Genomic DNA, 16204 nt, shown 5'->3' on the forward strand with positions numbered 1-16204 from the left:
GGCGCAATAATTTGGATGTGGGCGCCCTGAGCCCAGTTTTTTAATTTGTCACCATAGTTATTGGCAGTGACGCAAGCTCGCTTTTAGTAATTATGATGAGGAGGTAAATGGTTTTAAACCATAGGAACTCCGTAATTTTCAAATCATTGGCATTGGCTCAACATCAGTTCCAGCTCCCGCGCCATGAAGGAAGGAAGTCTCTTCAGCGAGCTGCCATATAATTGCTTATTACCATCTCTACCTGCAACCAAGATCTTCAAGCAAAGTTATCAATCTGTTCGCATAGAATCACATCTCCCGCAGATTTTTAAAATCTGCCTATGAATATTTTCAACGCGTTCATATTTATTATTTGCACTATCCTACACAAGCCACATGCCAATGAGCCTATTAATCTTAAAATCTTTCCTCTCCGCTTTCTGCTTTAGTGTTGTATTGTGTATAAAAAATTTATAAAAACCAAAAAAGTATAAAATATAATATACAAAAAAATTATAAAACCTAAAAACTTTTAAAAAATATTATGATTAAGTTTTTTTTATCTCATCTCTATCCCTAAACTTTCTTGAGCCAGTGGCTCCCTCTAGTGTGCATCAAGTAATTCACTTATGCGAAATTTTTTCTCATTTCTGCTCGCTTTTAGTAATTCTGATGAGGAGGTAAATGGTTTTGAACCATAGGAACTCCGTATTTTTCAAATCATTGGCATTTCAACATCAGTTCCAGCTCCCGCGCCATGAAGGAAGGACGTCTCTTCAGCGAGCTGCCATATAATTGCTTATTTCATCCTCTGCCACTATCAAGATCTTCAAACAAAGTTATCAATCTGTTTACTTAAGAATCACATCTCCCGCAGATATCAAATCTGCCTATGAATATTTTCATCGCGGTCTTAATAATTATTTGCACTTCCCAACACAAGCCACATGGCAATGAGCCTATTAATCGTAAAATCTTTACTATCCGCTTTTTGCTTTAATGTTTGTACTGTGTATAGAAAATTATAAAAAAAAAAAAAAAAAAAACCAAAAAAAGTATAAAATATAAAATACAAAAAAATTTTTAAAACCTAAAAACTTATAAAAAAAAAATTATGAAACTTAAGTTTTTATTTTCTCATCTCTATCCCTAAACTTTCTCAAGCCTGTGGCTCCCTCTTGTGTGCATCAAGTAAATCACTTATGCCAAATTTTTCTTATTTCTGCTCGCTTTTATTAATTCTGATGTGGAGGTAGATGGTTTTGAACCATAGGAACTCCGAAATTTTTAAATCATTGGCATTGGCACATAGCTCCGCCTTCGCAACTTTGTTTATGTAAAGTATTCTGATATTTTACTGGCGATTTACTATTCTTATAACCAGAAATTGTTTACAATCAAAAGTGTGTGCCAGGTACATAACAGAAAAGTAAGTGTATGCTTCATACACATTTCCTCTCACCTTCAATTTATGTACACTAAGAAGTTTAATCATATTTAATCAGCTAAATGTGACTTATGTATGTTTAATATAATTCTTTTTTTGTTAACTTTATACTTAATATCATGTTTAATTAGCGGTTTAATCCTAGTAGCCGGTGCACACGGAATTTGGCTACTTTTGGCGACTTTATGATAAGCAGCAAAATTGGGACATATACGATGAGTAGTAAACCGGTCATTCAAAGAATATATATAGTTATACATAGTATATACTATGTACACACATAAGTATATAGTGTATAGTATATTGATGTTCTTTGGATCATTTTTGGTGTTGGCCATAATTTTCAAAATCGCGCCAAGGCTGCACCGTATACTAGGATTTTACCTAATTAGCTAATTATGCTTGTGATATTTTTTTCGTACAAATATAAATTTAACCTAAATATACTTAATGTCATGTCTCATGTATGTCATTCTGAATGTTAAAAATGATATATAACAAAAGTTAGCTTTGGTTATATATAATTCTTAATAAACTATATTTGACTTATACATGTTTCATATGTATTTTTTGCTAACTTTATGTTTAAAATCATATTTAAAACCACTGCTGATTTGATATTGATGAGTTTACTGTAGCCAAAGGGTTCTCTGCTATGGTAAACCCAAGAACAGCATTGATGCCAAAAATGTTTTTTCTTCGATTTAATTCATAAAAATTAAAAATGCACTATGTTTGACTGATAATAAGCATACATGCATGAATTTTAAAAATTACTGACTAAGATTCAGCACAGCATGCAGAACTAGCCATATGATTTTTAGATTTAATTCATAATATCATTAAAAATACATTATGTTTGATTAATAATAAACTTATGCGCATGTATTTTAAAAGTTACTAACTAAACATCAAAATATCTATGCTCAGTGTAATAATTAAAAAAATATACCTGAAGCTATTGAATTATCAGGGCATTTGCAAACTCATCCCATAATGTGTTTTACACACACACACACACACCTATATACTAGTTAGCATTTGCTTTTAAGCTTAATAAACTTTTCAAGTAAAGAAAAAATAAAACATTCATATAATGAAAATTTTAGGATTTTTCCTTAAATATCTTGATAAATTCAATAATTTTCTCTATTTTGCTCTTAAGAATGTAAAGAATTTATAAAAAAGCATTTAAGATAATATTTTTTTAAAAATTAAGGTTCATTAAAAAAAGACTGTAAAATTAAAAAAGAAACTGTGATTTCTAATTCCAGAACAGGGTGTTTATTGAATTAGATGGTGAGGGTGCCAAACCTGGTTAGTTTCTAGTCAACTACATACTTACATTAGTATAGGAATACTTTTGAAAATTTAGGCTTCAGATTCTGATAATGGTAATTCATGCTATGTTTGAAAACTGAGCATGAATTGCATACTGGAATTCAGACATTTTTTTGGTGAAATCTTCATGCTTATAGAATAAGCATGCATACTTGCAAGTTAAAAATTTAAATGCATTTCACAACTGGATGGGAAAGAAATAAAAATATTTTTTTTTGATTAAATATCAATATCTGGTATAAATGGATTTCTTACCTGAATGGAAATATTTCTCAAATGTCTTTACTTAGTATGTTACTTAGTATGTCCCAGGTTTCAATGAAAATATTTAAGACCTCATTTCTCTTTCCCAATATGATATATGGTAAACATGTATTTGGTGAAAGTTACAGACTGATGTTTTTCATACTGAAGTTGGATAGCCATGATCTTCGTTAATTGTTCACCATGAATGACAATAACTAATATGTTATTTCACGACAGGCACAAGGAAGACATTTTTATTACTAATGGCAAGAGTTGTGATTGCTATTAAACTCAGAGTCAAGTTTAGCACAAAACACATGCATGTTACCAGATATATGGAATAAATGCTGTTCAGAATTTCAATATTAGAAGTATTTCAAAGTGGTAACATGCATTATTCCCATAGCATAGTTTGGTAAGTGACAGATGTAATTATTGAATACTTATACAGAGAATGCTGATTATTTCTGAAAAATGCCTTGAAAACTACTTATATGCAGCTTCTGAAAATGAAAACCTTATTTGCTCTTATTTGCTCAATGCAAATAAGCTGTTCAAGATAATCCAAGTTGCACGTTGTACTTGCCACATCAGAAAAAAAGAGTATGCATGGAATTTTAACCTGCAGTCCTGAACAGGATGTCATAAAACAATATATTTCACATCTCTGTACTGTTTACAAAATGCTGTCCACTATAAAGGATTGAAATTTGGGAAAGAATGCAGGTAAAGCAAAATTTATCAAACCTGATTCTGAAGAGATTTTTCTCACATAAATGATTTTTTTTTCTAGTGAAACAAATAAATAGTTCACCATTTATTTTAATCAAATAACAATTCCCATACCACATACACGACCAGTGGTAAACTGTATGTAATATGCCCTAATCTCTGCAAATCCTAAATTCTGCCAATGAATACCTCCCTAAGTTCTAAGAATTCTGCCACTCCTCTAATGAGTTTCAAAATAATTTCAAAATGAATATACCAGCCTTGACTTCACCTTAAGTTCCTTTGCTGCATGATCAAGTTCTTATTGCATTAAAAAATATACTTTCAGAAAAGACAGGATGTTTTCTTTCATGTAGATAACCACACGTCTTCAAATTATTCTTCTGTCCAAATGACTTATTACAAATATAATTCATGAGACTTCTCTCCGAAGTGCATCTGTTAAGTGGTCACAGAGAGACATGGGTCCATGGGCTGAAGTCCAATCCTAGACTATTGAAAATAAATAGAAACATAACATGCATACTTAAGTCGTCATTTAGTATAAATGTTTTTTTATATATCTTGCACACAAGGTTTCCCTGCTGTATGAATGTGCATATGGAGGTCTAAACTACGCTTTTGACTAAATGACTTCTTACATACTTCACACATATGAGGTTTCTCTCCTGTGTGAATAAGCATATGCGTTTTTAAATTAACCTTTTGACTAAATGACTTCTTACATAGTTTACACATATGAGGTTTTTCTCCTGTGTGGATGAGCATATGCCTATTTAAATAACCTTTTCGAAAAAATGATTTCTTACATATTTCACACATATGAGGTTTCTCTCCTGTGTGAATGATCATATGCATGTTTAAACTGCGTTTATGACTAAAGGTTTTCTTACATAGTTCACATATATGAGGTTTCTCTTCTATGTGAATAAGCCTATGCATATTTAAACTATTCTTAAGCCTATATGACATCTTATATACTTCACACTTATGAAGTTCCTCTCTGTGAATGAGCATATGCATGTTTAAATTACGCTTATGACTAAAGGATTTCTTACATACTTCACACACATGAGGTTTCTCTCCTGTATGAATAAGCATATGCTCGTTTAAAGTACTCTTTTGACTATAAGATACCTTACATACTTCACATGTATGAGGTTTCTCTCCTGTGTGAATAAGCATATGCATATTTAAAAATACCTTTTGTCTAAAAGACTTTCCACACACTTCACACATGTGAGGTTTTTCTCCTGTGTGAATAAGCATATGTAATTTTAAACTGCTCATTTGACTAAATGGCCTCTTGCATACTTTACAAACATGAGGTCTCTCTCCTGTGTGAATGAGCATATGTTTATTTAAACTCCCCTTAGAAGTAAATGACGTCTTACATAGTTTGCACATATGAGGTCTTTCTCCTGTGTGAATAAGCATATGCTGGTTTAAAGTACTCTTGCGCGTAAATAACTTCTTACATATTTCGCATATATGTTCATTACTATGTATAAATTTCTGTCTTGTATGAATAATTTTATGCCTGTTTAAAGTATTTTTTCGTCTAAATGACTTGTTACATATCTCACAAACATAAGGTTTCTTTCCTGTGTGAATAAGCATATGCTGGTTTAAATTACTCTTCCAATGAAATGACTTCTTACATACTTTGCAAACATGAGATTTCTCTTCTGTATGAACAAGCATATGCTTGTTTAAACTACGCTTTTGAGTAAATGGCTTCTTACATATTTCACACACATGTGGTTTCTCTTCTGTATGTTTCACCATATTCCTATTTAAAACTCCCTTTCTTCTGAATGATTCCATACCTGATGACCTGTCTCTTTAGTATGGATATGTGTGTGTGTTTTTTTAAAAAAGATTCCTTTTTTTCAAATGATTTGTTAGAATATGAGATTGATGTGCTATACGATTACTATAATCGCGAGCCTTGATATCATCTAACTTCTGCACATGTCAACAGAATGTTCATGCTCTACATGGATGTAAAGTAGCTGCTCAGCAGAAATTTTACCTAAATAGTTCTTGAATGCTGCATATCCGTTTATCGCGCGCAAATACACGTAATTATAGTAATAAGAATATTGATACATACATAAAGCATACCTTGATTTCCAAGAATACTCCGTTATATATTTAATTTGCTACATGCACACACGATATCTTGCCCGAGTATATATCTAAAAGTTGGTTTGGGAGATGTTTCTGGAGTGGTCAGTGCCAATGATTGAATATTGCGGAGTGACTATGGTTCTAAATCATGTACCTCCACATCAGAAAAAATTGGCCCTGTTCCGTTGATATTACGCGTGCCTAGCTATTTCTACAAACTAACCGTACGCCGACTCAATTAAAGAACATGCTGAAGGCGCTTAAAGTAGAAGAAATTCGAAAGTAGAAGTTTAAACGTCTCATGATGATGAAAAAACGAGGGTAAAAAATAATAGTCGTTAAATGCAGAGATGAAATCTGTCGAGATGTGGCGCCATCTAGTTTACCCTGAGAAAGTTAATTCCAGTCATCGTAGTTTGAAAAGTCCAGCTGTTCGAAGAAGTCAAGACACTGCACTCAGTGTTGTGCAGACTGCGGTGGAAGTGCTCGGATTTAAGATTCATAAAATTTCACAACTCAAGAGATGGAAAACCAAGATGCCAATGCCCTTATTCTACCTTCAGATTTACAATAGCCTGAAAGCAAACGAAATATATAACATCACTGAACTACTAGGAACCGAAGTTGCCATGGAGCATTTTAAAGGTCAGAAAGGCCCTTCACAGTGCTGGCGCTGTCAAGGGTTCTTCCGCCAATGAGCCTATTAATCGTAAACTCTTTCCTATCCGCTTTTTGCTTTAGTGTTCGTATTGTGTTAAAAAATTTTAAAAACCAAAAAAGTATAAATATAAAAGTACAAAAAAATTATAAAAACCTAAAAACTTATAAAAAAAAATTATGATGTTTAAGTTTTTAATTTCTTATTCCTATTCCTAAACTTTCTCGAGCCTGTGGCTCCCTCTATTGAGCATCAAGTCAATTACTTATGCAAAATTTTTCCTATTTCTGTTCACTTTTAGTAATTTTGATGTGGGGGTACATGGTTTTGAACCATAGGCACTCCGAAACTTGCAAATCATTGGCAAGAAACTGCAGAGCAAGCTGAAGTTTTCTTCCTGCAAATTCAGGCTTTTAAGCAAATTTTAAAGATTTTGCGAAACAAGGTAGCAAAATTATCAAGGTTTTCAGCAGAGAATTCAGTCTTGAGGATCTATCACAAAGATATCTGGAAAAATCTAGGAAAATAGGTCTTGAAACTGCCTAGATAGTTAATTTGATGATAACTAGAGAAAGCTACAATAGTTCGAGAAATTTTAAGTATAGGAAAAATCAAGAGTATCATAAGTTTCTATTTTTTTGTATGTTTTGATTTTTATATTATTATTATTATTATTATTATTATTATTATTTTGTATTTTATACTTTTATATATAGATTTTTTTTTGGTATTATAGATTTGGGGGGGGGTATTTATATTATATGTAGAGGGAATATGTCACTCCTGTTGAACGGTGTAACGCCTGGGTAGAAGCGCAACTCCTAATCGAATTGTAAAAGTTTCCTAACTAAGTAATACTTCACATTAACTGAGTAATAAAAGTTATGGTAACTATTAAAGCATAACTGTTTAGTTGTGCCGTTTGAGCTAGGTGCAAACAAAAGGGGTTAACACATTGGCAAGTACAAAATGTTTTAGTGCTGCTCGTAAAGAATTAAGATGCAATAGCAGCAAGTTGACACATGGAGAAAATTCATAGTAGTAGGCAGCTTTTTGAGCAGGATATTTCAGAAAAGGCGTTGGCGTTTCCAGGTGAGTACCCCTTCTTATGATGGATGGTCATGTCCATCATCAGAAGCATCATTCAAAAAGCAGTTTTTTTTTTTTTTTTTTTCAAGTACAAGAAAAATGGTATTTCCTTATTTCCTTTAAAATATCAATCCGAGTATGCGAGGATCTGTAATCTCTGCCACATATGCCGTGTGATGGTAGGCAGCACTTCCAAACGTGATGTTCACGTTTAACTTTCCATCTATGTCGATTTTACCACCAGACGCAGTCTGGAAGGCAACACCCGACGGCGTCCAAATGAGTTTACCTTTAAATTGTTGAGCTAAATCTTTCCGAATGATGGTAACATTAGTTCCTGTGTCAATGAACATATTTGCACGGAACTCCATCAATGTGCCCATTGATGGATAGCCCATTACTGTTGGCACACACTGCAGAAAACTTGAGCGCTTTAAAACGGGGTTTTTCATTACCTGGCAACCTCCGTTCCTCGATATGGTCATTAATTTGTTTCGTCCGTCGTTGCAGGGAAATGGTCTTAATTTCCATGCCCTTGGTGTTTTCTGTAGTTCCCTCGTGCGTGGCCTTCAGCTCCGCAGTTCCAGCACGTTTGTTTCAGGTCGCTCCTTTTTCGTCTCATGGCATTTAATTGTCTGTTTAACTCGTCTGTTTTATTTTCCGCGCTCTAAAGTGTTCTGCAGTTTCTTCGTATGTGGCCTTAGACACCGCAGTTCCAGCACTTTAGGATTGTGTTCTTTCACTCTTATTTGGTCTCAAGGCACTGGTTAGTCTTGTCAAATCATCTGTTTTATTTACCTTGCCCTGGGCGTTTTGCAATGCCGTTGTATGTGGTCTTCAGTACCACATTTCCAACACTTTAGAGCCGAGAGTCCGGGTCCGAGTGTCTCCCACCCCACTCCCCTTCCACCAAATCACATGAGAGGACCGGATCGCCGCATATTTGTAGTGCAGCCATGCAGCACCGATATTCTACATTTACTTTACTCCATGCTTTCCCATCTCCGGGATTCTAACCCGGTCTCATCGGCAACGCAGTCAGCGACGCTAACCGCTATACCGGTTAGGCGGCGAAAGGTTTCCTCTAAAAGGGAATCAAAATAAAAGTATGTAGCTTTTCTGCTTTGTATTCAGTTAAAGATTTTGGTGTATATAACACTGAATTCAGTTTCTTTATCTGGTTCCAAGAGCAACCCTAACTGTGTCTATGACGCAGAAGGCCCCTGGAAATTTAAAAGAAGACGAATTCTATGATACATAAATTATATTATTTATATTCTTGTATATATATACATATATATAGTATTTATAAAAGATCCATTGTCTTTTAAGTTTAAACATATAAATGTAATTCAGCAGACATTCAAGGGCCCCTAAGCCATCGGACCCCTATGCGACGGCATTCTTTGCATACCCTTATTTACGCTACTGATTGACATTTGAATCCCACTTCTGACACAAAATGTATTTGCGTGTGTACGGGTTCGTAATGGACTGAATGCACAAGTCGATAAGAGTTAATAAAATTTATTCTTATTCCAGGAAATAAAACAAAATGCTGAAATTTCTTCAGAAATATTCGTATAATATCACAATATCCTACAATAGTTATGTTTTAAACCAATAAAACGTTAAATAGAACTCAATTCAAAACAGAGAAAGCTAATGAATCCGATCTCACTGCGAATTCGCTAGAATCAACAACAAGAACTAAGTAAACAACTGAGCTGAGATATTTTCCTCCAGCTTTTATAAGCTTTTTAAATCATGTACGAGAACATTCTGGTATATTCTTGAGGTTCCTGGAAAGCAATAGAGTACAATTACGATATATCTATTCACTAAATGCGCATGCTCCTGTATTTTTAATTTTTCGGTGTAGCTTTGTCTTAAAACACGTTGCGCGAAGCATTGCACGGGCAAATGAAACAATTTAATTACAATTTTACTAGAAGTATCAAACTTAATACAAAATATGTAACAATAATACAATAGACAATAGCTGTAGATTGAATACAGAAGATCAAATAAAACCGGATTACATATTTTAAATATTCAGGATGGCCATAGGTGTGTTTAAATTGCACAGGTCATTAGAATCATAATTTCAGATTTTGATGGCTGCATTGTTGTTTCTTTTGCCTGGCTTTCATGAAATTGCTTGGTAAGGTTGTAGTAGTGCATTCTAAGTAATGCTTCGTTAAGTTCTTCGTAGAGGCAACTACTGCGTGAGTACCCAGGAGAATTTGTAATTTGAGGAGAACACAATTTTGCGTCGTTTGTAATCTTTTTCTATTTGATTTACAGGCATAAATCCTCTTGGAGGGTGGACATGCATAACAAAGTAACATGCAAAGGCAGCAACTCCTGGTTTGCAAAGGCTACAAGACAACCTCGACAGCAGCTTTGCAAATCTTAGCAGGAGTTCCTCTGTTGGACCTGCAAGCTCAGAGAAAGGCTGCAATATCCAGAGTCCTGCGCTTGACAAAAAAGACAGTCTATGGACCAAAACTTACATTGCTGGAGATTATGAAGAGATGAAACCTCCTCTTCTTGGACATCCTGCATCACTAAACTTAGCCTTCTCTATTGATCTAACGTACAAAGCTCCCAATCCAGGAGAAATAGCACTCTATACAGATAGTTCCAAGACTGAGGTTGGAACTGGCTGTGTTTATTGTGTACTACAGGGTGACAGAATTCTGTTCTCATGGAATCAAAGATTGGACGCAAGAAACACTGTTTTTCAAGCTGAACTAACAGCGCTTAAAGCCGCAATCTCGTATACAAAACATAATAGACTAAGCAAGATAAAAATTCGAAGTGATTCCTCATCCAGTCTCCAGGCAATCAACAATCTGACAAATAAGAGTATCTTAGTCAAGGAAATACAGAAAAAACTTCTTAACTTGACTCTAGAGGAACGACTAATTCTCGCGTGGGTTCCGGCCCATGTGGGCATTCAGGGAAATGAAACAGCGGGCATGTTAGCAAAACGAGCGGCCAATGATGCAAATGGCATCGAAATCCCAGAGAAACTTCCTAAATCCTTTCTGAAGAAACAAACGCTAACACATCTCAATGCAGAATGGTACTAACGCTGGTCCTCTGGAAAAACAAGGAGAAGATTCATTCCTTCTTCCCAAAAGTCTCCCTGTTGCAAAGAAGCACTTCTAACTTCCAAACACGATTCTTCTCGCGACATGGTTCGTTCCATGCTTATCTGTTTAGATTTGGCTTGAGAAGTACAGACGCTTGTCAATGCGGAGAGGTTTGAAAGAAGAATGAAAGAGATAGTGACCTGGATCACTATCTCTTTCATTGTCGAAATGTAATGCCTATTTGAAGAAGCCTCAGGATAAACACAAAACAAAATGAGCAGAACTTCTCTCTAGAAAGTCTATCGAAAGCACGAAATTCAGAAAGATCAGGCTCTACTTTAGTACTACAAATTCTACTCAGAAGGTGGAGGGACCTGTTAATTTCCTTCAATAGTGCACTCACTTGCAGTCCATTAGCCGCAATTACAAGATTAAGTGACTTGATAAAGGTGAAGTGTCACACGAAGCTGCTCAGTTTCTAAATGTCTAGTGCCACAAGGAACTGTACAAGTAAGGGACATTAACACTTAAAAGTATTGTATTGTGGCGACGATTTTTCCTTTTGTAAATATGGATGCTAATGAACGCATTTTCTGCTAACAAACTGAATAGCATTAGTAATCTAGGTAGAAATGTACGAGTGTAACAGTCGTTCCAAAGTTTAAATGTAGTGTTCTGCAAATATGTGTCAACCGTAAATGGTACAGATAATGTATTTAATCTAACAGTACAGTGTAAAGTGGCGTATATGTATCAAATTAATTCAATGTATTGGTACAGCGCAATGGTATGCTAATCCATGTATCGGTATAATATAATTCATTCATAAGAAAATCGCGGCATTAGTATAGTGTATGGTGTAATTCATTGTAGGAATAGTGTAACTTACTAAATGTATCAGATAAGTGTAAATAGTATGAATGTGTCAGTTCATTTCATTGTTTTAGTTTAGCGTAATTGTTATTAATCTATGCTTTGGTATAATGTAATTCATTCATGCATAATTTATGGTACTAATATAGTGTGTGGTGTAACTTGCTGTCTTGGCATAGGGTCTTTACAAACGCACCAGATTAGCGTAAAAGAGTATAAAAGTGTCAGTTTAACTCATTGTATAAGTCTAGTGCAATGGTATACTAATTCATGCATGGGTGTAGTGTAATCAACTCAGGTGTAATCCATTGTATTAGTATAGTGAACGGTGTAATATACTGCACTGGTACAGTGTAATTCACTAAATACATCAGATAAGTGTAAAGTAGTGAAAATGTTTTAGTTCAATTCAATGTATCAATATAATTTATTGCATCAATATCAGTTTAAAATTATTATTGTCTCTGTGCTCATTGTATTCATTATGCTATTATACCAGTATCAGTATAATTCATTGTATCAATTTCAGTTAAAATTATTATTGTATCAATGCTCATTGTAATCATTGTACCAGTTTCAGTAAATCGGCAAATGTATCAGTTTAATTCATTGTATAGTATAGCACACTAATTAATAACAGTACACTAATTATAACACTGGTAGTAAGTATAACAGTACACTAATTCATATGTTGGTTTAGTGTAATTCATTCATGTGTATTTCTCTGTATTGTGCATGTCTCTGTCTGTATTGTGCATGTGTCCATTGTTCTATAGTGTAATTCATTTTCATGCGCAATTCTCTGTATTAGTATAGTGCATGGTGTAACCATAGTTCTGGTTCAGTGCAATTTACCAATTATATCAGACAAGTGTAAAGCACTTTAAATTTATCAGTTTAATTCCTGGTATAAGTATAGTGTAATGCTTTACCAGTTCATGCATCAGTTTAGTGTAATTTATTAATATAGAGATCATTGTATTAGTGTATGGTGGAATTCAGTGTTTTGATATAGCGCAATTTACCAAACGCATCAGACAAGTGCAAAGCAGTCTAAATATTTCAGTTTAATTCTTTAACCTAAATATTTACACTGTTATGTAACAGTGTGTAGAGACATACACACACTGTTACATAATGTAATAGTGTATAGAGACATTAGGTTGTTTTTGAAATGGGAAGAAGTGGAAAATGAGCAACGCCTTCGACGGGTATCAGACCACGGGCCTCTGGAATATGCGCCCAGCGTGTCGACCACCACACCGCGAAGGCATGCTATGAAGGCGAGAGAAATACCCATAAGTGTATATTCATAATGTAACAGTGTACTAATTAATGTATCAGTATAGTGTTATTAATTTGCGCAAAACGCATCGCACAGGTAGACAAGTGCAAAGCGGTATAATTATACAGTTTAATTCATTGTATGTTCTTAATGTAATTCATAAAGTAACAGTGCGTAGTCATAATGTAACAGTATACTAATTAGTGAATCAGTATAGTGTAATTAATTAACGTGAAATGCATCACACAGGTATAGCTTAGGTCATCCAGGTGTATTTCATTGTATTGGTATAGTGTATGGTGTAACTCATTGCTTTGGTACAGTGTAATCTTAATAAATGCTTAAGGTAAGTTCTAACGTAGTGCGGATGTATCAGCTTAAAATATACTATTGGTATAGTGTCATGGCATTCTAATTCATGTAATGGTATTTTAAAATCCCCTCATTTGTAATTCATTATATTGGCATAATGCATGGTGTAATCCTTTGATTTTGTATAGTGTAAGAGGCTAATTGCATCATATTAGTGCAAAGTATTGTATAGGTACCAGCTTAGTATTGTGTAATAGTATACTAATCTACGCTTATGTATAGCGTTATTAATTCAGGTGAAATTCAGAATACCTGAATATCAGATTAATTCAAAGTATGTGCATAATGCAATAGTATACTATCTCACGTGTTGGCACAGAGCAATTCATTTATGTGTAATTAATTGTAATAGTATAGTGTTTGGTGGAATTCATTATTTTCGTATAGTCTTGTTTATCAAGTGCATGAGATAAGTGTAAAGCAGTTAAATGTTTCAGTGTAGTTCAATATTTAAGTATAGTGTAATTTGCCTTGGAATAGTGTAATTTACCAAATGTATCAGAGAAATGTATAGTAATATAAATGTCTCAGTTCAATTTATTGCACTGGCAAAGTGTAATGGTATAGTGTAATGATGCAAAGGTATGGAAACGGTACTACTAAGGCAGACTTTTGGATTGATGTATCTTTTAATGGCTGTTTTATTGAATGTAATCTGTGATCCTAAGTTAAAGGTCACAGTACCAGCTATTAGGATATAGAATCTATCCTGAAAAATCAGTACCACCTGTAAATACTGTATCTCCTGTCAAACCGTATTAAATTAATAAACTGTCACTAGGCTATTTCCTCTATGTCTAGTACTGATATTACTTGTGATAGGTCAACTGGCTTTTACTTATGTTTAATGTTTCCAGCACTAATATCATTTGTACAAATATTCTGTGGTTGTAGGAAAAAATGTCACCCGGAAAAAAAGGAACGCAAAGTCGGAAAATAAGTGACCCTTCGCCAGGGTGTGCGGAAAAAATGTCACCCGGAAAAAAGGGAAACGGAAAGAATGTCCCTGGAAAATAAGGAACGGAAAAAATGTCACTCGGAAAATAAGGAACGGAAAAAAAGGAACTCTAAAATCTCGCCAAATAATGTCGCCGATTGGAGATGGGGAAACCTGCCAAACGGGCAGGGTTATAGCGGGCTCTCTTGAGGGAGGTTTCAAAGGTAAGACGTTGAGCTGGCTGCAGCTGAGCAAGGTCATTTCGATAGCAGGTTTTTCCAACTTGCCTGCGGGAAAATCGTATGTTCTCCCCCCGTGGTTTGCTTCACCGGTTTCTTTAAAGAAACCGACCCACCTCACCCAGAAGGAAAGAATTCACGGGGAGCAAATGTTTCTCCTCTGTTAAATAATGATTGCCGGTCTTTAAACTGAATTTCATCCATCCCTAACTGAAAGCTAACAGCTTGTTCACATTAAAGTGTTGATAAATGACGAATTGTCAGTAAAGACGGCACACGAAAGCTGCTAAACAGAACTATTGGCGTAGTATAGTTTGTTATTTTTTATTACGGTTTAAAGAATCTAGCAATAATATTATATTATGCATTCCGTTATTATTTAATCTATCCGTAATATGAAATATAATTTTCTAAACACTAACGGTTTATCATCAGTTAATTTATAAAACAACAGATATTTTATAGTGTCATTTTTTTCCCCCACTTTAACGGTTTATCATTAGGTGTAAGAGACTTTGATCCTGGAGGACCATTCTTTTCGTGTTAGAGTCCTGCATTATATTCGAAGAAATTAAATAATGAAAAATGTGCATAAATATATGCATATTTCTCGCATTGTGATAAAACAACTGTACATACAGCCATCGAATTTTGAATGACGTAATCCTCCTGCGAATATGGGCATCTGGAAGCCCAAATTTGAAATTTGTTTTATTATCTATTTCATATTTTGTAAAACTTTAACGAATTTTTGATTAACAAACTCAACGATTTAAAAGCGAGGAATGGCAACACTATACGAAAAAAAAATTATCTCCAGCGCGCGGAACTGTGTATCGGAAATTCTTCTAAAGATATGCTTTTTTAAAATTCTTTTGCGACATTGCTATTTAAATGAATTTTATGGTTTAAGTGCAAAGAATATGATCTATAATAATAAAAGCAAGTGTAATGTGTCTGTCTGTCTGTCTGACCGAGCTCTCCAGCCAAATCTATCGCACGCAGGGACCTGGAATTTTTTATACGGAAGCACAAAGGGGCTGGCCACCAGACCTCGAAGCCCGATTTTCGATTTTTGAATTAGAAAAATTTAAAAAAAATTATTTATAATTAATTAATCACGGTTTTTTTGACTCACTGATATTATTATTTGTTTTCAAATAACGTTCGATTGTAACAATTGATTTCTTTATTCTAGCGTTAGTTTGCTGTTTTGACGATACATCTTCTATAATAATAAAAGCAAGTGTAATGTGTCTGTCTGTCTGTCTGACCGAGCTCTCCAGCCAAATCTATCGCACGCAGGGACCTGGAATTTTTTATACGGAAGCACAAAGGGGCTGGCCACCAGACCTCGAAGCCCGATTTTCGATTTTTGAATTAGAAAAATTTTTAAAAAATTATTTATAATTAATTAATCACGGTTTTTTGACTCACTGATATTATTATTTGTTTTCAAATAACGTTCGATTGTAACAATTGATTTCTTTATTCTAGCGTTAGTTTGCTGTTTTGACGATACATTAAAGCGATTAATTACAATTCATTTCTTTTTTGTAGCTTATTATTTATAATTAATTAATCACGGTTTTTTTGACTCACTGATATTATTATTTGTTTTCAAATAACGTTCGATTGTAACAATTGATTTCTTTATTCTAGCGTTAGTTTGCTGTTTTGACGATACATTAAATCGATTAATTACAATTCATTTCTTTTTTGTAGCTTGTGGGGGGGGAGAAGAGAGAGAGACAGTCTACATGTCCTACACT

General features: G+C 34.2%; 1 protein-coding gene across 2 annotated transcripts; it reads left to right on the plus strand.

The window, feature by feature from the left end:
- Positions 1 to 1197: 1197 nt before the first annotated feature.
- On the plus strand, positions 1198 to 15390 carry LOC146995237 (uncharacterized). Of its 2 annotated transcripts, none has more exons than XM_085825999.1 (2): positions 1198 to 1408; positions 9933 to 15390. In XM_085825999.1, exon 2 carries the CDS (start codon positions 10163 to 10165, stop codon positions 10721 to 10723), a length of 561 nt encoding a protein of 186 aa, XP_085682125.1. In that variant the 5' UTR covers positions 1198 to 1408; positions 9933 to 10162; the 3' UTR covers positions 10724 to 15390. The 2 variants fall into 2 exon arrangements, with proteins under 2 accessions (XP_085682125.1, XP_085682126.1); XM_085826000.1 differs by lacking the exon at positions 1198 to 1408 and adding an exon at positions 6299 to 6523.
- The last annotated feature ends 814 nt before the right edge of the window (positions 15391 to 16204 follow it).

Source organism: Stegodyphus dumicola, chromosome 10, assembly GCF_044657685.1.
Source record: "Stegodyphus dumicola isolate Sdum_Otavi_A_Nest chromosome 10, ASM4465768v1".
NCBI classification, from domain to species: Eukaryota; Metazoa; Arthropoda; class Arachnida; order Araneae; family Eresidae; genus Stegodyphus; species Stegodyphus dumicola.